A 25,225-nucleotide genomic window follows, 5' to 3' on the forward strand; every position below is an offset into this window, starting at 1 on the left:
GACATGCATAATATCATAGTTTTACACCAACATGAGGATAATCTAAACATCATTTTCTTTGCCTGCCTAAGACTTTTGTACAGTACTGTATCTTTATGTATGTTCATAGGCACAAGCTGTATGCAGGTCAGTTTGCCTGTTTAGCTCCTCCCCTTTGCACACTACAGCTCCCACGCTACCATATGCCTTTGCTGCAAACTTCCTGTTGGTTCTGTAACTGCAAGGCTTCTCTTTTATTAGTAAAGACATGCAAGCACCAACAGATACCCAGTGAAGTAAACTGTCTTTCTCAACCAAGCGTGGCTGCGTGGAGTAACAGTCACATGCAGAAGCATATAATCCTATAGGTGCACAAAAACAAGTACAGATCTGTAGGCAAACAGACAAACTGCTCATAACTGCGGTCAGGAAAGAGGAAGTTGAGTGTGCAGCTAAAACTTGCAGAACATCCGCCAGGCAGTGAAAGACAGACAGAGCAGAGGAGCACAGAAAGAGCACAAAGACAAGCAGTGGGAGCAACGGAGCCTCCTTTTGACCCGAGATGGACCTGTGGAGGCAGTGTGCAGCGTGGCTCATTCAGTGCCGGGTCCTGCCTGAAAAGCACCGGGTCACCTGTGACAGTGCCCAGGTGTGCGAGCTGGTCCACGCACTGCGGGATGGTGTTCTCCTCTGTCAACTGCTCAACAACTTGCGTCCGCTGTCCATCAACCTGAGGGACATCAATCTGCGACCACAAATGTCACAGGTGAGCTACTTCACCCATTTCCAGCCTGTCCGTGTCACATCTATGTGTCACATTGTGTGCATCCATTATTACACACAGCCTCCTTCATTTACGCTCACAGGCTCTAGCCCAATTATACTGTGTGATTATACTTCTATAAACGGGCATGAGTCCATCCTGAGAGCTGGGTTAGCAGCCTCTTGATTATCCTCTGTTGCTATATAACCCACACTGCATAAAATGTAAATTAAAACAGAATGGCACTATTTTGCAAACATAGATATTTAAGGTCATACTATCACATCCAATTACAGCTTCCCCTCCAGATTCACAAATTTGGCATTCACAGTTTCGATCATTCTTGAGTTGGCCGAGAACAACTAAATGGGAAGATTTTTGTCAAAAATTTGCACAGTGGCATCTATACATCTTGGCTTTGGCATGCCATGCATCTCAGCAGCCAGCCTCACTCACGTGTTAGTTGTCTTTGTGACTGTGAAATCTAGCATTTCTCATAGTAGGTTTAATCTTTTTCAGTGCCATTAATTTTGCATTTATAGTAATGGGCCCAAGTATTGTTTGCAAATTTTCACATTTGCTAGGATCTTCCACTCCAACCCTTGCAATGCGAAGGGGTAACTGTATACACAAATAGGCATGCACTCTTGCAAACATAGGTGCATGGCTGGTGTGTGGTGTAACAGGCATGTGGGAAGGCTTGTAGGTAGCTGATGTGTTGGTGTTTGGTAAATGTGCCAGTTTCATGTGTGTGGGCCAGTGACTGTGTATTAGTACTAGGTATTGGACAGGCAGGAGTTCTGTGGAGATGTATAAGATGTATAAGATTTGAGCCCTGCCCTGTATGTCTTTGTCACATTCAATAGCATTTTATGAGGCCTTGGCTCATTCAAATGTAATGTTTTGGCAGCCATGTTCATATCCTGTACAGCCCGAAGCCATATATGAGACATTCATGCATCTCCTATTTGACTGATCCTTGCAGCTACATATATTTGTACAGGAATCTGTATTCTTGCAATATTTATTACAATAGCAAACAGCCTATGTTATAAAAAAAAACAAATAATTAAACAAATAATTTAACACAGGATCAAAGTATTTCAAAGGATCAAAGATTCAAGAATAAAGATCGAATAATGTGATTTGTTGTTTTTTTTCGGAGTAGTTATGCTTTCTATGAAATGTGTGCATAAATATGGTGATACCATAGTGTTTAACAAATAATACCAATGTGATGGTCATTGTCATACATACATATATATAACCATATCAATTGCTTAAGCAGGCTGTATATAAAGCTCAGTATGCTGATTACCTTCCTTGTAGTGACATTCAGTGACTTGTATCTAAATCTCGGTATGCTGATTGGATTCCTTGTTGTGACATTCAGTGACTTGTATCTAAATCTTGGTATGCTGATTGGATTCCAGTCTGTATCAGGGTCTGACTCTGGCAGACTATAACTGCAACAGCATGGATATCTTGCGTCCAGTCAGACTGTTGGACTCACTCATGGTCAAGGTTCATGACAACATGGAGATAGAGGAGATTAAAATGCCTTTTAGGGAGATAGTGTGCACACCACAAGTGGGGAGGGGGGAGAATGAAGAACAGAGAGGTCGAGAGAGCTGGGTGACCATAGGTCAGAGAAGTAAGAAAGGGTGTACACACTTTTCAGGTGCTTCCAGCTTTAGAGCTGGATGAGACTGGGGAGGCAGATTGGCCCATGGACACTGAGGAGCCCCCTCCCCCCAGGAAGATGGAGGTTGTGGTAGTGGGGGATTCAATTATTAGAGGTATAGAAAGTTATGTGTTATGTGATAGAGGGTTCTGTACGGTATCTTACCTGCCTGGTGCGCAGGTAGGGAACCTTCTGTGCACAGGCTTTTGGCCCCAGCTGGAGTGGATCCAGTAGTCGTCATGCATGTTGGCATCAACAACATAGGCAAGAGTAGGAGGGCTGTTCTGCAGGACCTTCTGGAACAGGTGGGACCTGTTCAAGCCAGATGAGTTGCATCTGAACTGGAGGGAACTAGTGTATTGGGGAGGCATATGTGTAGAGTATTTGAGGAGTGTGTAAACTAAGGACTGGTGGGGGCAGGGAGGTTAGTTAAGAATGTAGGAGGGGGAAGGTGGAAAGCCCCAAATAATTATGAAAGTGGGCACTGTAAAAGGCCTACTCTTTGCTGTGTGCAAACACAAGGAGTAGTAGAAACAAAATTCATGACTTAAAGGCTTTTATTTCATAAGGCTCTTATAATAATAATCAATACTTTCATTGGGGAAATTATCTTCACACCTCCCTCAACTTGCTCTTTGTACAGTAAGGTCTCCACAAAGGGCAGCCACCCATAGCAGGGAGCTGGGAGTTAAGGGTCTTGCTCAAGGACCCACAGACATGCTGAGGCTGGGTTTGAACCAGCAACCTTGTGAATACAGGCACACAGGCTTAGCCCACTGAGCCACACACAGCCCCTAACACTAGATCAGTAACAGAAACATGGTTGAGTGACAATGATGGAGAAGAATATATTAATGGTTACACGTTGTTTTGTGGAGACTGAATGGGGAGGTGGTGTTGCAGCATATGTAAAAGAAAACTTGCAGGCAAGGGATCTCACTGATAAAAAAAAAACTAGTTGCTAAAATCACAAATGCTAAAAACTCAAGTTGGTGTTTGCTATAGAGCACCTAATGTAGTTGCAGAGGAAAGCAAAATGTTATACGACGAGATCAGGATTATGAGCAATAAAAATGATGTTGTAGTTATGGGTGATTTTAATTTACCTGGGATACAGTGGGACATCTCTGGCTCTACTAAATGAGATGGTACAGGATTGCTTTTCTACTTAGTTTGTTAAAACCCCTAACAGGGGAGAAGCCATTCACGATCTTGTTTTCTCTAATAACCAGGATAGGATGGAAAACTTAAGGTTTTAGGTCCACTTGATAATAGTGATCATAACATGGTTAAATTTGAGGTTAATTTTTGTGTCTGAAGAGCAAAGTCAAAAACAAAAGTATACAATGTTAGGAAGGCTAACTTTAACAGTATGAAACTGAAACTAGAAATTGTAAACTGGGTGGAGTTAAAAACAAAATTGTTGAAGAGGCATGGGAATTTTTAAAAAGCACATTATTGCAAGTGCAAGAGGACTTCATACCTGTTTCCAGCAAAACTAAACCTAGGAAACTGTAACCAAGGTGGTTTACTATGGAAATTAAGACTATAGTCAGGAGGAAAAAAGCTCTGTTCCACAAATGGAAAATAACTTATGATGTCAAAATAAAGCAGGAGTCTAAAGGTTGAGTTAAAAAATAATATTAGACTCGCTAAGAGGAATGTCGAAAGGAAAGTTACATTAAAGGCTGAGTAACATTAAAAGATTCTTCCAATATTTTAACTCCAAAAGAGCTCTAAAAGCTGAAATCACTAATCTGTTGGATAGTAAGGATCTTACAACTGAAAATTAAACTGATATAGTTAATGAGTTTAATGATTGTTTTGCATGGGTATTCATTACAGAGGACACAAGTAACATACCGACTCATTAATAATCCAGTGTTGTCCATGACCAATATAGATATACCTGAAGCTGGTTCTAAATAAATAAATAAATAAATTGCAGGGCCCTGATGGCATCTTACCTATAGTTTTAAAAGAGATGAGGGATATTATTAGCCAACCTTTAACTTTACTATTTCAGAAATTGTTATCTGCGGGTGTGGTTCCTTCTGACTGGAAGCATGGTATTATAACGCCCATATTCAAAAAAGGGGATAGAAGTAATCCATCAAACTATAGGCCAATTAGCTTAACTTGCATAGCTGGAAAAGTAATGGAAGCTATAATTCCAAGTGAAAATGGTACATTACCTGGATTCAAATAACATTCTGAGGGATAGCCAACATGGATTTTGGAGAGGTAGATCCTGTTTAATCTACTTCAGTTCTTTGAGGAAGCTATAAGACAAATTGACCACAAAAAGGCCTACGATGTGATCATGATTTTCTAAGATTTCCAGATACCTTTTGATGTTGCCCCCCACAAGCAGCAGGGATTTTAGGAACTGTAGCAGCTTGGATTTAAAGCTGCTTAACAGACAAGAAGCAGCAGGTAGTTATTAGAGGCACAATGTCACAGTGGGCCGGCGTTCATAGTGGGGGTACCGCAGGGTTCAATTATAGGACCACTGTTATTCCTAATTTACATTAATGATATTGACACCAATGAATAGAGTAAACTGGTTTAATTTGCAGATGAGGCTATAGTGCGGTCTTGATTTAATTAGTGACTGGGCTGATACCTGACAGATGAAATTTAATTGAGACAAATGTAAAGTAATCCATGCAGGGAGTGGAAATATAAAGTACAGTTATTTTATGGGTTCCACTAAAATAAAGGTAGCTAATTATGAGAATGACCTCGGTGTGTATGTTGATGCTTCCATGTCCCACTCTTGCCAGTGTGGGGAAGCAATTAAAAAGGCCAATAGGATGTTGGGTTACATCTCTAGGTGTGTGTAATTTAAGTCAAGGGAGGTGATGCTAAGGTTATACAATTCCTTGGTAAGACCCCACCCAGAATATTGTGTGCAGTTTTGGTCACCTAATCCTTAAAAAGGACATTGCTGCCTTAGAAAGGGTTCAACGTAGGGCTACAAGAATGATTCCTGGTCTTAGAGAAATGTCCTAGGAGGAGAGGTTAGCTGGGCTGAATCTGTTCAGCCTCGAGCAAAGGAGACTAAGAGGGGACATGATCCAGGTATGTAAGATTCTAACAGGTCTGGATGCTGTTCAACCAAATAGTTACTTCAATATTAGTTCAAATACAAGAACTCAAGGCCATAGGTGGAAATTAGCGGGAGAATATTTTAAACTGGATTTGAGAAAGCTTTTCTTTACACAGCATGTACTGTAGTTAGAGTATGGAATAGTCTTCCTGTTAGTGTAGTGCAAGCTAAAACCTCGGGTTCCTTTAAATCAGAGCTAGATAAGATTTTGATAACTCTGAGCTATTGGTTGAGTTCTCCCCAAACGAACTTGATGGGCCAAATAGCCTCCACTCGTTTGTAAAAAGCTTAAGCAACACTTCCTGGATAATTTACATACAGATTTCCATACAAAATGTTCATACTGCCCTTGTATCTCACTGAATCTGATATGAAAATCATGTCATTTGAATTCTCATGTCTTCTGTTTCATGAATACCTGATAGTCTATATATTAATGTACCAGGGAACTCTCTAATGGGAAAAAAAAAGTTTTTCCCCTCTTTGAGCCTGTGGAGAAAGATATCTGGTGAGATATTCCTTCTGTAGAGCTTTCGAATAGAGTGTTTGCAGAGGTATTCTTAATAGAAGAAAACATTGGACTTCAGTATATTGGTCATCGATCAATGCAGACCTTGTAGATCCCCTGAAGTAACAAAGGATCTGACTGCTAACCACCATGTCCTGCTGGAACATTGGAACTTGGTCACAACAGAATAAATACAGAGGAAGGATACTCCACGGCTCCATACTGTACCAAACTGTGTGAAAATGTGCGTCACTCACAAGCCTGCTCTGGTCAAAATGACCATTGCTGTGTAATGGCATTATCCAGTGAACTAAAATCACTGTGACTCACCACTGCCTGATTATTTGAAGTTCCTCTTTTAACAAAAAAAAAATCCAAATTTACAGTTTTATCCTTTAAATGAAAGCTGTCTATTCACACGTTATGACTGACTGGCAGGTAGCTATGAAAATGCAGTCTCTCTGGTGTCTGTGATTTACTACGGGACAGCACTGCACACTGACAGAATCACACTACAGGCTCTGATTCTCCGAATCTCACATTACACAGTGGTTACCCAATTCTGTTTCCACTTCCGAACAGCTCTCCCCTGTTCCTGCTAACCAAGCTATCTGCTGTGTGACTGCACTTTATACAGAACTGCCCAGCCTGCTTAAAACAGCAGGAGAAGGTTTCTGATTCTTTTCACAGAAATTGTAGTTTCCCAGGGCACAGTTATTTTTGATGGTCTTTTTTCATACTAGCAATGTCATAGATACATTTTTCTTCATTTAGCAGATGCTTTTATCCAAAATTATATGCATTTTTCAGAAAGCAGGCTTGAGAGCCTTGGTCAAGGATCCAGCAGTGACATGACTCTGCAACTCTATGACCATCCAGTTACAGGCACCTCTTCTAACCTCCTGCTATATGACTACTAATTACTTAATTAGTTGTAACTTTATTAGCATTGTCATGTGATCTCTCCCATCAGACATACACTGCCCTCTGTAATAATGCTGTAATTTCTACATGCTGAAAACAAAATGTATGCAAATACCTTTAAATTAAAGTCTATAATGTTCACTTTAATCACTTTTGAATTGTTTGATTAGAAATTTTAAACTGTGCAGTACAGGGGCAAATCAAAGAATATTGTGTCTTTGTCCCAAATGTTTTGGAGGGCACTTTTTTTAGTTCTGAGCTGCAAAGATTATTTGTTTCTTTGTAATTATTAATTTTCTCACCTAGAAGTCATTTGGATAAAAGTATTTGCTAAATAAAGTAAAATGTAAAATGCAAAGATCATGAGACTTTTGGCTGATCCTAAGCAGGGCCACTGACCAGTGATGGGAGTTTGCCATGCCAGATCATAGAGTGTAACATTCTCTGTGACACTGACAAGCATCCAACTCAGAAGGAGGAACTGGACAGCAGAGGTGGAAAGTTCAGGTTCAGAAAGTAAAAATCCAGACCAAGATTTTGTTTCAACCAACCAGTTGAGTATAAAGAGTCATTCACAGAGTATTCAACTAGTTGGTTAAAACAAAATCTTGTTGTGAACCTGAACTTTCCACCACTACTGGACAAATGATTATTAAGTTGAAGCAGCTTCTGAAGAGGAAGTAATTTTTAAGGACTTCTTTGATATGATCTGGTCAATGCAGCCATTATTGTGTGTGTATATTTTTACTTGTGAAAATATTTGACAGTCTTATTATACAAGATTCAAGATGGTGGCACGCATAGATGCAGTGGCTTCATGCTCCCCCAATAGGTGTTCTTTTATTTTAATAACATTTTTAATACTGACTATTCCTGTCCTACAAACAAAGGTGAACATACTGTATACTATAGTCGCCAGAAGCTTTTACAGATCGTCTCGAACTGTACAGATCAGTATTATAACTTGGAAGCAAAGATACTCAGATCACCAGGACTTACGCTGACTCTTACCCCTGGAGGGAGATGATGCAGATGGTGCAGGGAGAGGAAGCAGAAGAGGGGCAATGCGCGGGTTTGCTAGCTAGGCTAAAAGCTGCTCTGCATAGAACCCCTCTTCCTAGTGCTCTTCTTGTGAATGCTACATCACTCACTAACAAAATGGATGAGCTCCGACTGGATATTGCAACACATAAAACTACAAGGCACTGTTGCCTTTTTTTGGAGATTTTCCAGCATACTGAATACTAGTGTTCCGAGGGTCGGCTTTTTTTAACACCCGCCCCAAACTGACCCGTCAGGAGATTCCAAAACTTTTCCAGGTTTTCCATTACCGCAGGTACCCTGAATTGAAGATGATGACACAATTTTATGCAAGGTTAACTGTGTACCAAGCAACAAGAAAGAAACTGAAAGATCGATTTTTACGTCGTTATTTATTGAAGGGTTGCGGAAAATTGCACGAAAGACATCTCTCTCACACACACACAAACACACACATGATATTTCACCAAACTAGTAGCTTATCCTACAAATTGAAAACTCCAAAATTGAAAAATATACACTGACCCCGTTCACAACATGTTTTGATCGATAATGAAATGCGTTTTGTAACTTTTTGACCCGCCCGCCCGCACCCACGATATTTTTAAAATGTCTGCCTTAAAACCTCCCGCACACACGGGTCACCCGCGGTTACCCGTGGGTCACAGGTCGACCCGCACATCACTATTGGGAAGCATGTGCTGATGCAGTGCGTTGTTGTACCCACCACATGGCGAAACTCCTCGGGATCCTGGCTAGCGACCCCCCAGGCAGACATATGGTCCAATCCTGCCCTTTGGAAATGGCCATCTATCTGCTGCAGCCAGGTGTTATGTGGGCATCCCCTCAGCCTGGTCCAGCCCCTCGAGTCCTCAGCAACAAGGATCCTGTGAGCCGGGTCACCCTCAGGGAAATCACATGGCTGTAGTGCCGTAACTGATGCTCCCTCACAATGTAGGTAATGTGCCTCATTTGGGACTCCTCTAGCAACTTCTCATTTGACACAGTCAAACCAACTATTGATGGCTGTGCCTAAGATGTAATTAAAGACCTAGATTTTGGTTTTTATCCAGGACACTCGCAAACCCAGATACCCAGACTTCTTGCTCAGTCTCTCAAGAGCCCTGATCAGAGCCTTCATTGACTCTGCGAAGATCACAGCATCATTGGCACCCAAACATCTTGATCTTGGAGTCTGGCTAAGTCCAGCCTCATTCTCATAGTAGGTGATAGCCTCCTGGATCTAAACTGAATCTTCAGAGTGGGAACAACAAGTCTGTAGATAGAATTCACAAACTGGGCACTTCTGTAGACTCTGCAGTTCTGCAGGAGCGTCCAGTGTCTGCCCACGAGGATATTCTTTGCCACACCATCAGTGTTGGAGTAACAAGTTCAATGATGAGGCTAAGGGCATCCACCTACAGAGACCAGGCCACTCCCCAGTTTGTGTACCTCACAGAGTACCACCACCGAAATGCTGAGTTTACGAAGCTCCCCTGACAGCAGAGGAAGATGGTCATCTTGCTGGAGAGACAAGATGTTCCACATGCCTACCCAGATGGGCCACCTCAAATTGGGACATAAGTGCTGCCATGCAGCAGGCGATGCCTCAGCACCACACCAGCCCCGATCCCCAACAGGCCTGACCCTATTAGCTCTCAGACAGTTTCGACTCTACCAGGGATGGGGCTCCTGAAGGCTTTCCCCCATCCCCATCAAGATGTGTGCAGCCTTCCTGTGGGCAGCTGCAGCAGAGCTACTCCTGCAGAGAGCAGAAGAGTATCGTTCCTGTTTAGACTGAGCTGCTGTGAAGTGTTAATAGTTTATAGCTAATAGTAATATTCTACCTCTCTCTTTCCTATTGTACAGTTCCAGTGAGCCTGAAATCCACGACCATAGTGCCTGTTCCAAAAACTCCTATGATTACCTGTCTTAATGACTACCAAACAGTTATTCTCATTCCTGTCATCGCAAAGTGTTTTGAACGACTGATACTCACCCACATTAAAGCCTCTGTCCCAGCTGATCTAGACCAGCACCAGTTTGCCTATTGGACCGCTTGACTGAGGATGCTAACTGTGTGGCTTTGCATGCTGTCCTCTTGCACCTGGAAAAGCCCAACACCTACATTAAGATGCTCTTCCTTGACTACAGCAAGGCTTTTAAACAAGCCACCTGATCAACAAGCTCAACACAGTTTAACCCCCTTCATATGCAACTGGTTACTGGACTTTTCCACCAACAGCCCCCAGTCTGACAGGTTGAGAAAGTGCACATCATCCATCCTCACCCTGAGCACCAGTGTGCCACAAGGCTCTATGCTAAGTCCCCTCATCCATGCACTTTTCACCCATGACTGTCAACTCACTCACAAATCAAACATTATTGTTAAATTTGCAGATTATACGACTGTTATTGGATTCATATCAAATGATGTTGAAGCTGCATATAAGGAGGAGGTTCAGAACCTATCAGCATGGTGTGACACCAACAATTTGGTCTTAAATACCAAAAAAAAAACCAAAGAAATCATTGAGGACTTTAGGAATACTAAAAATATCAATCACAATCCAGTAAGAATCAAAGCACAGGCTGTGGAAAGATTATCCAGCTTCAAGTTTATGGGAGTCACCATCACAGAGGACCTCCCCTGGGCTGGCACCTTATTAATGCACCTTTGGGGTTGTCATAAACATAATTTTGTTGAGTTACACAATGGCAATAATTTGCTTAAATCTTGAATGTGTGTGTGTGTGTGGTCTTTGGTTGATAGGATTATTAAATCTTTTGATATTTGTCAAATTACTCCATAGAACATACCATAGTAATTGATGTTTAAAAACTGCATATACAGTATTCCTAATAAAATTGGTTCTTGACATTACCCTTGACAGTTTACTATATCAAACAATCACTCAATTAAATAGTGGGGATTTAGACTCACATAACCTTTGCTCCCTGCACTGTGAGAGTGAGCAATTAAAATAAACAAGAAAACCTTCAGAAAAAGCAGTAGTCCCTGACTAAATGTATTTCTCAGGTGATTTGAGGGATCTTCTAATTTCTTATCCTGATCAGGATCATGGGAAGGCTCCCAGCTTTCATTTAAATGCATTCCATAGAAACCAGGCACATATCCAAGCAAACTGTCAAAAAGTCTGTTACACAGCTGAGGATAATTCTAAAAAAGACTTTGTAAGGAAGTCCACACTACTTTTACTTTTTACTTTAGTTTTGTCAGAATCAAATCTCTTGTCTGTACCCTCTGTAGTCTCGATTGCCACCCCTGAACATTAGTTTTCTAGCCACAGTTTCTGCTGTGCTGTTTCGCACATATTTATTGCTCTGCTGGTTTCTTGATACTGTCCTTGTTGATGTATCATCCATCAGCAAATGGCCATAGGAATGCCTCTGTGTGCCTGTGCCCACCACAAATAACTAAAACATGTTTTTAGGACCTGTTGAGATCTTCCTTACGACTCCTCCTCTTCTCCTGCTCTAATGAGCATAGAACACTACTCACAGAAATAGAGCTCATATCCAAGATTACATTGACCCTAGTAACTCCCAGGTGAATTCCAGCTTCATACTAGCATAGACGTGGATATTCCGCTGACATTTCTTGCCATCCACAGTTCCTTTGCCTGAAGAACATCAGGACCTTCCTGAATGCCTGCCAGGAATCCTTTGGGCTGAAGAAGAATGAGCTCTTTGAAGCTTTTGACCTGTTTGATGTGCGGGACTTTGCTAAGGTAAGACTACATGCTCTGCATATCTAATAAATGTGTACCTGCGAATTTGTATAACACCATTCAGTATTCTAGGATATATTTTGATATAGTGTCTAGAACAGGGTTGGGGAACCTGTTCCATGGAGGGCCGGTGTGGGTGCAGGTTTTTGGTATGACCTCTCAATCAGCCAATAATAAAGCGGTGGTTCTCAACTCCAGTCCTGGGAACCAACTGTTATTGGCTGATTGAGAAGCTATCCCGAAAACCTGCACCCACACCAGCCCTCTATGGATCAGGTTCCCCACCCCTGGTCTAGAACATACACACATCCACTCAGCGTTTTATAATTCTAACAGGGAAACAAAACTCACAAAAAGAGGAAGTAACAGGCAAGTTTTGAATAGCTATTTTGGTGATTGGAAATGGGTGTTTGCAGAGATCTTTTCAGTAGAAGAAAACATTGGACTTCCGTATATTGGTCATGGATCAATGCATACCTTGTAGATCTCCAGAAGTAACAGAAGATCCCACTGCCTTCATCACCAGCCTTACAGACTTTCAAATATAGCCTATCACCATCTTTGGCTAAATGCAAATTAAGCACGACATACCCTGTGGGTGGCACGGTGGTGCAGTGGTTAGCACTGTTGCCTCGCAGCAAGAAGGTCCTGAGTTTGGGCCCCGGGTCACCCAGGGTGCCTTTCTGTGTGGAGCTTGTATGTTTTCCCCATGCATGCGTGGGTTTCCTCCGGGTGCTCTGATTTTCTCCCACAGTCCAAAGACATGCAGCTTAGGTCAACTGGCTACTCTAAATTGCCCATAGGTGTGACTGTGAATGTGTGTGTGGCTGTTTGTCTGTGTTGGCCCTGTGATGGACTGGCGATCTGCACAGGGTGTACCCCACCTCTCACCTGAAGATGCTGGGATTGGCTCCAGCTTCCCCACGACCCAGATGGATTAAGCAGTATAGATAATGGATGGATGGATGGACACACCCTGTTGGGAAAGTTTGCTTGTTCTGAACTTCATTTTCCCATGACCAGTAATCCAAGAAAAGAAACTGCTTTAGTGCTCAGTGCAGATTGCCTTAAGGTAAAGTAGTAAAATATACTTCCAGAATAATCAAAACATTGTAAAACAACAAACATCCATCACCAGTGAAAACCACAACACAGGGACTGATATAATGTTATAATGATAATGATATAATACATTATACACATGCAAGACAGCACAGAGACAAAGTTATAGATATCCTAACAGAAGATGCACATGGTAGTTGTGAGACAGAACCGGCTACAGATGTTAATTGCACCGCAGTTAACCGGAGCTCTGTAAAGGCTACTCACAGTGAATATGCTAATCACACTTACCATGTACGGGTTCTAGCTACAGAATATGCCCCCCAACTTTCTTGTGAACCCTTCCTTAAATACTAAACCAAGCAATGGGTCTTCTTTGAAGATGGTGATACACCAATCTCTGACCAGATGTTAGGATTACTGTTGTACTCCTGTATATTGCTTTAAGGTTGTGATCTCTTTGGAATCCCCTTCAGGTATACTGATAAGTTATTGGTCAGATAAGTCCCCAAACCAATGGTCAGTTGGAATGTTAATGGTACGGTTGTTAGGGCCTTTTGTTCACTGAGGAGGCAGAGCTTTCCAACAAGGCAACCAGTAGTAAGGCAGCGGGTCATACATGGAGGATGACACAGGCAGAACAGCGAGCTGGATGCAAGGACGTCATGGGTAGTGGCGACGTCTCATGTAGCAGGGTGTGCTGGACATCTTGATAGATTGAGGACTCCAGGCAGCACACCCCAGGAGGAGTAGGGGAAATAAAATGTGCAATTAGTCAAAGTAGGGAAGACTATAGGCAGTGCTAACAGTTAGGTGAGTGCAATATGAAGTGCATTGTGCAAGCTCCGGCAGATATGGCTATGGCAGCATAAGTAGGAGGGAGAGGCAAGTGGGAATGCAGGCATGGGGAGCCAATCCCAGCATCATCAGGTGAGAGGCAGCGTACACCCTGGGCAGGCTGCCAGTTCACCACAGGGCCAATACAGATAAACAGCCACACACACTCGCATTCACACCTATGGGCAATTTAGAGTAGCCAGTTGACCTAATCTGCATGTCTGTGGACTGTGGGAGGAAACCCAAAATGCACGGGGAGAACATGCAAACTCCACACGGAAAGGCACCCTGGGATCGAACCCAGGATCTTCTTGCTGTGAGGCGACAGTGCTAACCACTGCACCTCGTATTAAATATGAAGTACAAATTTTAAACTTTAGCTATGTAAGCAATGTTAATATGAGCAGTTTTGTTAACCTCTTTTTTAATTTTACCAGCACATCATACATGGCAAAGAGCACACTTTGCTTAGCTGGAGAAAATAATGATAAATGGCATTAAAAATATGAAGTAGTGGCACAGTAATGTAATGTTTGAGCATATTATTTTTAAGCACATATAACATTTAAGTGTCCTGGGTATGACGTTAAACTGCATCTGGCCCTGCAAGCGGTCCTTCAACTTGCAGGGAAACTATTTTTGGGGGTTGGTGGCAGGATTGGCACTCCAGCCACTGTAAAACAACTCACAACTACTCGATTGAAAGAGGCACGATACCTTTCTGCTCTCCATGAGAGTAGGTCTGCTGCAGCCGTCCACAGGAAGGCAGCACGCACCATGATGGGGATGGGGGAAAGCCTACGGGGGCCCCATCCCTGGATGAGACAAAACCATCTGAGAGCTAATATGGTCTGGCCTGCTGGGTATCGGGGCTGGTGTGGTGCTGAGGCGTTGCCTGCTGCATGACACTAGGGTCCCAGTTTGTGGCAACCCATCCAGGTAGGCATGTGGAAGGTCTTGTCTCTCCGGCAAGATCACCATTTAGTCATACATCCTGAGACTTCGTGAGATCCCCCAAAGTTGCTGGACGTCATGACCAGCCTGTACACTGGTACTGTGAGTGCAGTGCAGGGTGGAGGGAGAACCTCTGCGTTCTTCCCAGTTGATGGCTTCGCCAGGGGTGTGTTCTTGCTCATATTCTGTTCTGTGTTCTTAGCGGAGTCAGTGGAGGCTCTGATCGGGGCTCTCAAGAGATTGAGCAAGGACTCTGAATGTCTGGGATTGTGGGTGTCCTGGATAAAGACCGAGATCCAGGCATTTAATATTTCATGACTTCTTTGGCACAGCCATCAGTAGTGTGTCTGTCTCTAGGGAAGGTGTCAACCTCTGGTGACTCCTATGAAGTCAGCTGACAGATTGGAAGAGCATAGGGGTCATGAGGTTGCTGGAAAGGGGTGTGTGGCACTCCAGACACAAGAGGACGAAGGTGTGGTGGTGTTGGGCTCTGGCTAAGACTAAGTACTGGCATGTACCACTGGAAAAAAAATATAATAAAAAATCGAACTTACTGTAGACAAATTGCAAGGCACCCAGCTGGACAAATGCTGTGCTGCATAAGCAACTACCTCTCAATTATCCATAGTGTAAAGATAAATTTGAAAAGGAATAAAACACAATTTATAGGCAACATTTTCCTTCCGGAACACTTGATTTTAAGCAGGAATGCAATTAACTGACTCACAACAATACCAATTTGACAAATTACACCCTATCGGCAGTCAGCACAAAGATAAGCTACATATTTGTTTGCCTTGTGGCTGCTTTAATAACTTTGCAAAACTTAGCATTCTGAGCAACCTTGTCACTGTCTACTCCATCTACGTTAGAAAGTGTCCACAGCATTTGGTAGCATCGCGGGCAGGGTGCCCAGAGCGAACACTGATGCTCTCCCCAGCCGTGGTATGAACATACCTAAATATTGAATGATATATAGAATATGATCTTTTTTCCTTCCAATAATCCATGCATGGGACTGATACAACAGTGGCATGTTCTAAGATTGCATGTATCCCTGATGGCCAGGAGTCTGTAACATTCTACATGCTATTGTGGTGGTTCTGTGCTTTCTACAAGGCTGATGGTGGTCTTAAACATGTGTCTCAATCCTTTTATGTCCTTAAGAAACAGGAAGTTATTGGAAGTGCCTATACTGTTAATGTAAATGACATTTTTCATAATAAAACTTGTGATCGTTGCCTTTATTAGAGATAGGAACACTTGTTTCTGTAAAGCAATCTGTTCATACAGAAAACAACTGCAGCTAAGTTTTATACTCTTTCTTAGTGTCTGATTTATAAACTCTCTTCACTCTGCATGAAATACCACAGAGAGGATATTTTTTTAAATCAAATGTCTAGATGAGCATTTCTGGAAAGATTGAGCTATCATGCCTGAACTGAAACATGAATGGAAGACAGCTAGCTGCCATGGTATTAATGCAGTCTTCACAATGTGGTACTAAGGCCATTCAGCTCCAGCTCACTCCTCTCTGCCTCATCTAATAACTTGTACATCTTTAGCCTGGCCTCCTCATTTTAGCTCACTCCTCTCTGCCTCATCCAGTAACTCATCCCTCTTTAGTCCTGACTCCTATTCGTTCCAGTTCACCCCTCTCTGCCTCATCCATTAACTGGTCCCACTACAGCCCGGACTCTGATTCATTCCAGTTCACTCCTATCTGTCTCATCCAGTAACTCATCCCTCTTTAACCCTGACTCCTCTTCATTCCAATTCACCCATTCAATGAGAGCATAATGCACGTTCCCAGCACTGTCCCTCCTCTCCCCACCCACTCGCTCACTCACTCTTGCCTGCATGTGGTTTTTCTTACAGGCATCACATATCTGGGTCACGCTTTTGCTCTTGGTTTCGCTGCAGAGTTCAGGAAGCATGGTGACAAGGCCCAGGGTGTGCAAGTAGTCGAAGGGCTCAGCTTCTTGATCATGTCTATGCAAATACACCTCGGCAATGAGCAGGCTGCTGTTTTCTTCTCTATTTTATATTTTTATTATTCTCTCTTTTCCCTCACATCATTTTCATTTCCTTTGTGTCTTAATAAACGAACGATCTTAGTTTTTGGTTGAGAGGTTTAATCCAATCTAATGTCACAAATTTACATTGTAATAATATAGCTACCTAAATAAATTAAATGTTGTTAGATTTAGATTTTAATAAATTAAATGTTATGAAATGTTTCTTTTATTTTAAGAGCAATCATGGGCAACTGGTCCCAGATTGTTTCTGACTGACTGCTGAGAACCAAATTGTGTGTGCATATATGTATATGAAAGGCAAGCAGAACATGTGACTATGTGAAAACAGTGGGGCAATAGCCAGAGGTTATTGATAAACTCCTAACGAGAGAAAGACAGCAACTCATCAACATCAAATCAGATTCTTAAAGATGACGCCAGGAAACCAAGCATTCAAGTCTGACATTGAACATGAGGACTTGTGTCATTTTCATTTAATTATCACTATGTAAGACTGGGTATGATGTTAAACTGTTCTCTGAGGTACACAGACCAGGAAGTGGCCAGATCTCTGTAGGTGGGTATACATATTATTGGTCTGGTTGCCATGATGACTGCCATACTCAGGGAGTAGTTGTTGCTGTGGTGGATTGGCTGATGTCACTCTTTCAACGAGCATATTATGAGAGTCAGATTATGGAACTCTCTGGTTATCTTCTCTGTTGTCTCAGTGTATGCTTATGCTGCGGTGAGTGATGTCTCAGAGAGGGAGATATTTTATTCACAACTTTGCTAGCTGGGTGATCGGTGCTTATGAGGTGACACTCCTCTGGTCATGGGTGACTGCAGTGTGACCAATGGCACTGACAGGATTGTGTCAGTCCCCATAGGTCTGGGAACACGGGGGAAAGTGGGTCAGGGGTTGCAGATTGCTGGATCCTGGTTCCAGTGTCCTGAGCTGCATCATTGGACTTGGTACACCAGTACTGTTGTTTTGGCGAAGGAGATCGATCACATCCTTATGGGAAGATGCTGGAGGCTACTACAGAAGTGCAGGGTCTACAGAAGTGCCCAGTTTGTGAATTCTCACCACAGACTTGTTGGCTTACTCACTGGGGGCTTTGGGTGTGGATGCTGTAAAGCGCTTTGTAATGTTGTGATAATGTGCTATACAAAAATAAATTTGTTTGTTTGTTGTTGCTATTCTGAAGATTCAGCTTAGGTCCGGTAGGCTACCACATATTAGGATAATGAGGCTAGACCTGGCCAAATTTCAAAATAAGGCTGCTTCTAATGAGTGTCACACCATCTTCTAATGAGTGTCACACCATCTATGGTCTAGCAACACACATCCTGCTTACAGAGGAATCGAAGCATTATGCACATCTGAATCTGTTCCTCCGAAATTTGCAGTTAGGATGAGTGATGGAACAGTCTTACAGATGATGCTGCAGTTGTGACTTGCTGGGCTGGCAGCTTTGAGCAGCTGTTTAAAGCTGATGCACCGGCTAGGATGGTGGACATCTCTGGGTCCACAGTTCTTGAGGCTGATCCTCTGATTAGCTGTGAACCACCCAATTTCACTGAGATTTTACAGGTGGTGAATCAGCTGGGGGCAGGGAAGGCCGCAGGAATCTGTGGTATCTGGGGTGAACTTCTCCAGGCTGGTGGTAAGGCTGTCCTGGCATTGCAAGCAATCTTTGCTTCCATTTGGGAGTCAGGCGTCATCCCAACTGTCTGGAAAACAGAACTTGTTGTCCCTAATATTGGAGTTTCTTTGCAGGCTTTGTCTATTTTTGTAAAGTGATCAACTTTTGATTGTCCTGCCCTGTAGGACATCCTGAGACTTTGCAGGTTCCCCCCAAAGTTGCTGGATGTCGTGGCCAGTCTGTACACTGGTACTCGGAGTGCTGTGCAGAGTGGAGGCAGAACCACTGCGTTCTTTCCATTCAATTGTGGGGTTTGTCAGGGGTGTGTTCTTGCTCCTACTCCATGAACTGGGTGTCGGGCAGGATCATGGGGTGCAATGGACATGGGGCATCTGTTGGTGAAATTTTTTTTACTGATCTTGACATTGCCAAAGATGCTGTGATTTTCACAGAATCAATGGATGCTCTGATCGGGGTTCTCAAGAGACTGAGTGAGGAGTCTAATGTCTGGGATTATGAGTGTCCTGCATAAAAACCAAGATCCAGGTTTTAATGACCTCTTGGGCACAGCCATCAGCAGTGTGTTTGTTTGCGGAGAGAATGCCGACCTCCTTGAGAGGTTCACTTTCCTTGGCAGCGACATGAAGTCAGTAGAAGGATTGGGAGAGCATGGGGGCTCATGAGGTCGCTGGAAAGGGGCATGTGGTGCTCCTGATATGTTTGTAAGAGGATGAAGGTTCAAGTCTTTAGAGTCCTGGTGCTCCCTGCTTTGCTATATGGGTGCAAGACATGGACACTATCCAGTGACCTGAGATGAAGACTGGACTCCATTGGTACTGAATCTCTTTGGAGAATCCTTGGATACCGCTGGTTTGTGTCAAATGAGCGGTTGCTAGAAGAGTCCTGAATGAAGCATACTGCCTACGTTGTGAGGGAATGTCAGTTACTGCCTTATGGCCATGTGCCTGATTCCCTGAGGGTGATGTGACTCACTGGACCCTCATTGTTGAGGACCTGAGACGCTGGACCAGGTTAAGGACACACCCACATAACACCTGGCTGTGGCAGACAGACAGCTATTTCCAGAGGATGGGACTGGACCATGTGTCAGCCTAGGCGGGGGTGCCAACAGAGATCCTGAGGTTTGGATGTGGCAACGTGCTGTATCAGTGCATGCTCCCAAACCTATCCTATGTAGGACTGTTAATTTGAAAGTTAATAGAATTGATTGTCATATCATAATCAAGAATATATGTTGTGGGTGTTGACACTAACATCTGACAAATAGTGATTCTCTGCAAAAATCTGACTGTTCAATTGTGTATTTTTTGGTATGATGTGTGGAAGACTTAAGAAAACACAATTTCCATTCAACAAACATGTTAAGTAACTGACTTTCAGTGCTTTGGATCCTTGAGAAACACTCTTAGAAAAGCTCCACAAAGCATAAGCAGATTAAGCCATTAGAAATATGTTTACTTTTAGACATATGTAAGTCGCTTTGGCTAAGGGCATCTGCCAAATGCCGTAAATGTAAATGTTTAAATAAGTCTTGATAAAAAAATTCACCTGAACAATATGTCTAAAATCATGTTCACAAAACTTCTTTTAAATGTCCATTTTCTGTCACCCTACATGGTAAGGAAATAAAATGACATTATCCCATATTGGTGAACTTGGTTTGTCTTTTTTAACTTCTGTTTGGGAAAAACTTGAGGGGGCACAAATACTTAGTAGTATCTCAGTTATTACTGAAGTACAAATCATTAACAAATATAGCAGCTACTTGAGATAAAAGATGCATCAAGATTCATTCATAATAAACAAACCTGAGACCAGTGTTTCACTTGTGCTATCTATTACCTTCAGTAGTTTCTTTAGTAGTTATTTAAGTAGTTCACAATGGTTTACAGAATTAACAGATATAGTAACAAATATAGTAATTTGAGATAAAAGATGCATCAAAGCATGTAATCAATACTTAGTTTGTGGTTAATTAATACATAAGTAACAGAATAACACTACATAATTTATTTTTCCTCAAGTAAAGTGTTACTGGGAAAAATCAATAAAGAACATTGCAGCATTGTGCTATAGCTTATACTATTTAATGCCGATTTGATTACGATATTGCTTCCTGTGTTTCAGGTCATCGATACACTGTCCATTCTATCATACACATCAATTGCAATTGAACGTGGAATACAGTAAGTACCAGAATTTTCCTTATGTTACTGTTGTGGTGCATGTTGTAGTCTAAATAACAGGTTACTGTCACGATATGAGCTTAACCTGATCATAACATGGTTAAATTTGAGGTTAAGTCTAGTGCCCGAAAAGCAAAGTCCAAATCAAAAATATATAATGTTAGAAAGGATAACTTCAATTGTATGAGATTAAAACTAGAAACTGTGAACTGGATGGAGTTAAATATCAAAACTGTTGAAGAGGCGTGGGATTTTTTTAAAAGCACATTATTGCAAGTGCAAGAGGACTTCATACCTGTTTCCTGCAAGAATAAATCTAGGAAATTGCAACCTAGGTGGTTTACTAGGGAAATAAAGTATAAAGTAAGGAGGAAAAGGGCTTTGTTCCAGAAATGGAAAATAACTGACGATGACAGAATAAAGCAAGAGTATCTAAATCTACAGGCTGAGTTAAAAAATGAGCTAAAAGGAATGTTGAAAGGAAGATTGCATTGGAGGCTAAGGATGATGTTAAAAGTTTCTTCCAGTATTTTAAATCTAAAAGAGCTCTAAAAGCTGAAATTACTAATCTGCAGGATAGTAAGAGTCTTATAATTGAAAACAAATACTACACTAGTAACTTACCAGTTCTTATTACTAATCCAGCATCGTCTATAACTAATATATATATAACTGAAGCTGATGTTTTGCAAAGCCTAGCTAAGCTCAAAATAAATAAATCACAGGGCCCTGATGGCATCTTACCTATAGTGTTAAAAGAGATGAGGGATATTATTTGCCGACCCTTAACTTTACTGTTTCAAAAATCCGTATCTGAAGGTATGGTACCTTCTGATTGGAAGCATGCCAACATAACGCTCATTTTCAAAAAAGGGGATAGAAGTAATTTGTCAAACTATAGGCCAATCAGTCTAACTTGTATAACTGGTAAAGTTATGGAGGCTATAATCAAAGAGAAAATGGTAGATTACCTGGACTCAAATAACATTTTGAGGGATAGCCAGCATGGATTTAGGAGAGGTAGATCCTGTTTAACAAATCTGTTGGAGTTTTTTGAGGAAGCTACTCAGGAAGTTGATGATAAGAAGGCCTATGATGTCATCTACTTAGATTTCCAAAAGGCTTTTGATGTTGTCCCCCACAAGAGGCTCTTACTTAAACTCAAAGCGACAGGTATTTAAGGAACTGTAGCGACCTGGATTGATAACTGGTTGACAGAAAGGAAGCAGCGAGTAGTTATAAGAGGCACAATGTCACAGTGGGCCTGCGTTCATAGTGGGGTACCACAGGGTTCAATTTTAGGACCACTATTGTTCATAATTTACATAAATGATATAGACACCAATATATACAGTAAACTGGTGAAATTTGCAGATGACACCAAGGTGGGTGGTGTAGCAGATACTGAACTAGCAGCTCAGCAGCTACAGCGGGATCTTGATTTAATTAGTGACTGGGCCGATACCTGGTAGATGAAATTTAACATAGACAAATGTAAGGTACTCCATGTAGGGAGCAGAAATATAAAGTACAGGTATTTTATGGGACCTACTGAAATAAAGGTAGCTGATTATGAGAAAGACCTTGGTGTGTATGTTGATGCTTCCATGTCTCAGTCTCGCCAGTGCGGGGAAGCAATAAAAAAGGCCAATAGGATGTTGGGGTATATCTCCAGGTGTGTGGAGTTTAAGTCAAGGGAGGAAATGCTAAGATTATACAATTCCTTGGTGAGACCTCACCTAGAATATTGTGTGCAGGTTTGGTCACCATATCTTAAAAAGGACATTGCGGCCTTAGAAAAGGTGCAGCGTAGGGCCACAAGAATGATTTCTGATCTTAGAGGAATGTCATACGAGGAAAGGTTAGTTGAGCTAAATCTGTTCAGCCTCAAGCAAAGCAGACTGAGGGGGGACATGATCTAGGTCTATAAGATTCTAACAGGTTTGGATGCTGTTCAACCAAATTGTTACTTCAGCATTAGTTCAAATACAAGAACTCGTGGCCATAGGTGGAAATTAGCGGGAGAACATTTCAAACTGGATTTAAGGAAGCACTTCTTTACACAGTGTGTAGTCAGAGTATGGGATAGTCTTCCTGATAACGTAGTGCAAGCTGAATCCTTGGGTTCCTTTAAATCAGAGCTAGATAAGATATTAACAACTCTGAGCTATTAGTTAAGTTCTCCCCAAGCGAGCTCGATGGGCCGAATGGCCTCCTCTCGTTTGTATAGTTCTTATGTTCTTATGAATAGACAACACTTTAGAGGGATTTCACTTCTATCAGCTTAGATGTTATTAATCCAGGACAGATTGGCAAGACAGGCAATGCAAACTTGGTACATATGAGATTGCATGTGTCTCCAGGTAAGTCTGCTTTGGTTAGTATGTATCCAAGTTAGACTAATGTATTTCCTGGTTAGACTGTTCTAGCCAGTGATGGTTCAGCAGACGTTAACTTCTCCTGTTTTACAGGCCGTTTCCTGTTGAGGGTAGTGTTCCAGATGAAGAAATCTACAGTGGTCTTTCTGACCAGATAGAGTGAGTTCATCTTTGTCTGAATGTCTGCAGACAGCTTGAACATGCATGTGATCTGTGTCTGAATCTTCTACCTGAACACAGTTTGTGTACATAGTGTACATATGTATGGTGTGCATTATACGGGTGTATAACAGTCAGCATGTAATTCTGTGTGTAGTGAATGAGTTTCTGTGTGTCTTACTGTACAGTCTGTATGTATTGTTTACACAGTGACACAGCAGATGAAGATGATGACCTTTATGACTGTGTGGAGGATGAGGCCAATGAGGGGGACGAGATTTATGAGCACCTGATGCAAGTGGACGCCCCCCAGGAAGTGGTGAGCAGGGCAATATGGGGAAAAAAAGCTGACAGTAAAAAGCTTTACATAGCAAAGATTGTAATGGAAAACACTGTGCTGATAGTTGCAAGGACCAGGCAAGCATTTTGTTTATGACTGTAAGAGTCATTAGAGAACCCTGATTAATGCTTTGATGATTAGTGGCGTGCCTTGCTTAAATGTTTTTGAGTACAAGGAATGGACTCTACCCACGGCTGTGAAATTCATGGCTCGATTGTGGTCTTAGCTGTGATAGTAATGCTCATATGTAAAAAAAAACAATAACCTGAATGAATCTGAGCCATGAAATATAATATGTAACTTTACTGAATGGTTTTGAGCTATAGGCCATAACTGACAGATTCCTGTCCGCATCTGTGTATGTGGAGTTTGTGTAATGTCCTATGATTTCCTTTGGATAATACAATTGTCTTTTACGGTACCATTAGGGAAACTAATGTCTCTGAATTGCTCTTAATGTGCCCTGTGATGGACTGACATCCCTTCCAGGGAGTAGCCCTGTCAAATGTGTTATATTGCTTAGGAGAGGCTTTGGGCCACCTTACGACCCTGTACCTAAGAAGTGAATAGAACATGGACGGATGTATACATGCATGGAGGGATGGAGAGAGGGATGATGAATGAATAAACTGAAATATATTTATACAATCACCAGTGAAGTAACTGACTTCTTCTGTGGTAGCTTCATGATAATGAGCCAACTGATCTTCCCATAGCAGCAGAAGATGAGCGAGGTGGATAAGAGGGGCTGCTGCCTACAGGAGATCAAACAGACAGAGGAGAAATACACAGACACGTTGGAGTCCATTTTAAAGGTAGCACACTCAGAAATACACAGATATGCTGGAGCCCATGTTAAAGGTAGCACAGTCAGAAATACACAGAGATGCTGGAGTCCATGTTAAAGGTAGCACAGTCAGAAATACACAGAGATGCTGGAGTCCATTTTAAAGGTAGCACAGTCAGAAATACACAGAGATGCTGGAGTACATGTTAAAGGTAGCACAGTCAGAAATACACAGAGATGCTGGAGTCCATGTTAAAGGTAGCACAGTCAGAAATACACAGAGATGCTGGAGTACATGTTAAAGGTAGCACAGTCAGAAATACACAGAGATGCTGGAGTCCATGTTAAAGGTAACACAGTCAGAAATACACAGAGATGCTGGAGTCCATGTTAAAGGTAGCACAGTCAGAAATACACAGACACGTTGGAGTCCATTTTAAAGGTAGCACACTCAGAAATACACAGATATGCTGGAGCCCATGTTAAAGGTAGCACAGTCAGAAATACACAGAGATGCTGGAGTCCATGTTAAAGGTAGCACAGTCAGAAATACACAGACACGTTGGAGTCCATTTTAAAGGTAGCACACTCAGAAATACACAGATATGCTGGAGCCCATGTTAAAGGTAGCACAGTCAGAAATACACAGAGATGCTGGAGTCCATGTTAAAGGTAGCACGCTCAGAAATACACAGAGATGCTGGAGTCCATGTTAAAGGTAGCATGCACAGAAATACACAGAGATGCTGGAGTCCATTATAAAGTTGGCACACCCAGAAATACACAGAGATGCTGGAGTTCATTATAAAGTTAGCACACCCATAAATACACAGAGATGCTGGAGTCCATTTTATAAATGTACACACACATTTACACACATAGACATACTATCACCAGTGGATCAAACAGCAGTCCACAGTCATGAACAAACTTTTCATTTTATTTAGTATGAATGAATCATTTTTCACACCAACAGTGTATGATGTTATTCAGGTGTTACTTTTTATGCTATGAAGATTTATATTTTAAAAATATATAAAATATCAGTTAAATAGATACAGACACTAAAAA

At 41.9% G+C, this 25,225-nt stretch overlaps 1 protein-coding gene across 3 annotated transcripts in view; it reads left to right on the forward strand.

Moving 5' to 3' along the window:
• The first annotated feature begins 330 nt into the window (after positions 1 to 330).
• LOC111835106 (proto-oncogene vav) overlaps positions 331 to 25,225 on the forward strand; it is a 59,029-nt gene continuing 34,134 nt past the window's right edge. Inside the window, exons 1-6 of one of the 3 annotated variants that reach the window (XM_072711767.1) lie at positions 331 to 745; positions 11,647 to 11,763; positions 20,432 to 20,490; positions 22,962 to 23,027; positions 23,238 to 23,346; positions 24,084 to 24,182. In XM_072711767.1, coding sequence (XP_072567868.1) covers positions 542 to 745; positions 11,647 to 11,763; positions 20,432 to 20,490; positions 22,962 to 23,027; positions 23,238 to 23,346; positions 24,084 to 24,182 — 654 coding nt within the window. In that variant the 5' untranslated portion in view covers positions 331 to 541. The remainder of the gene's footprint in view (positions 746 to 11,646; positions 11,764 to 20,431; positions 20,491 to 22,961; positions 23,028 to 23,237; positions 23,347 to 24,083; positions 24,183 to 25,225) is intronic. The other 2 variants (XM_072711768.1, XM_072711769.1) reach the window with 2 other exon arrangements.

Source organism: Paramormyrops kingsleyae, chromosome 5 (genome assembly GCF_048594095.1).
Source record: "Paramormyrops kingsleyae isolate MSU_618 chromosome 5, PKINGS_0.4, whole genome shotgun sequence".
Classification (NCBI taxonomy): Eukaryota; Metazoa; Chordata; class Actinopteri; order Osteoglossiformes; family Mormyridae; genus Paramormyrops; species Paramormyrops kingsleyae.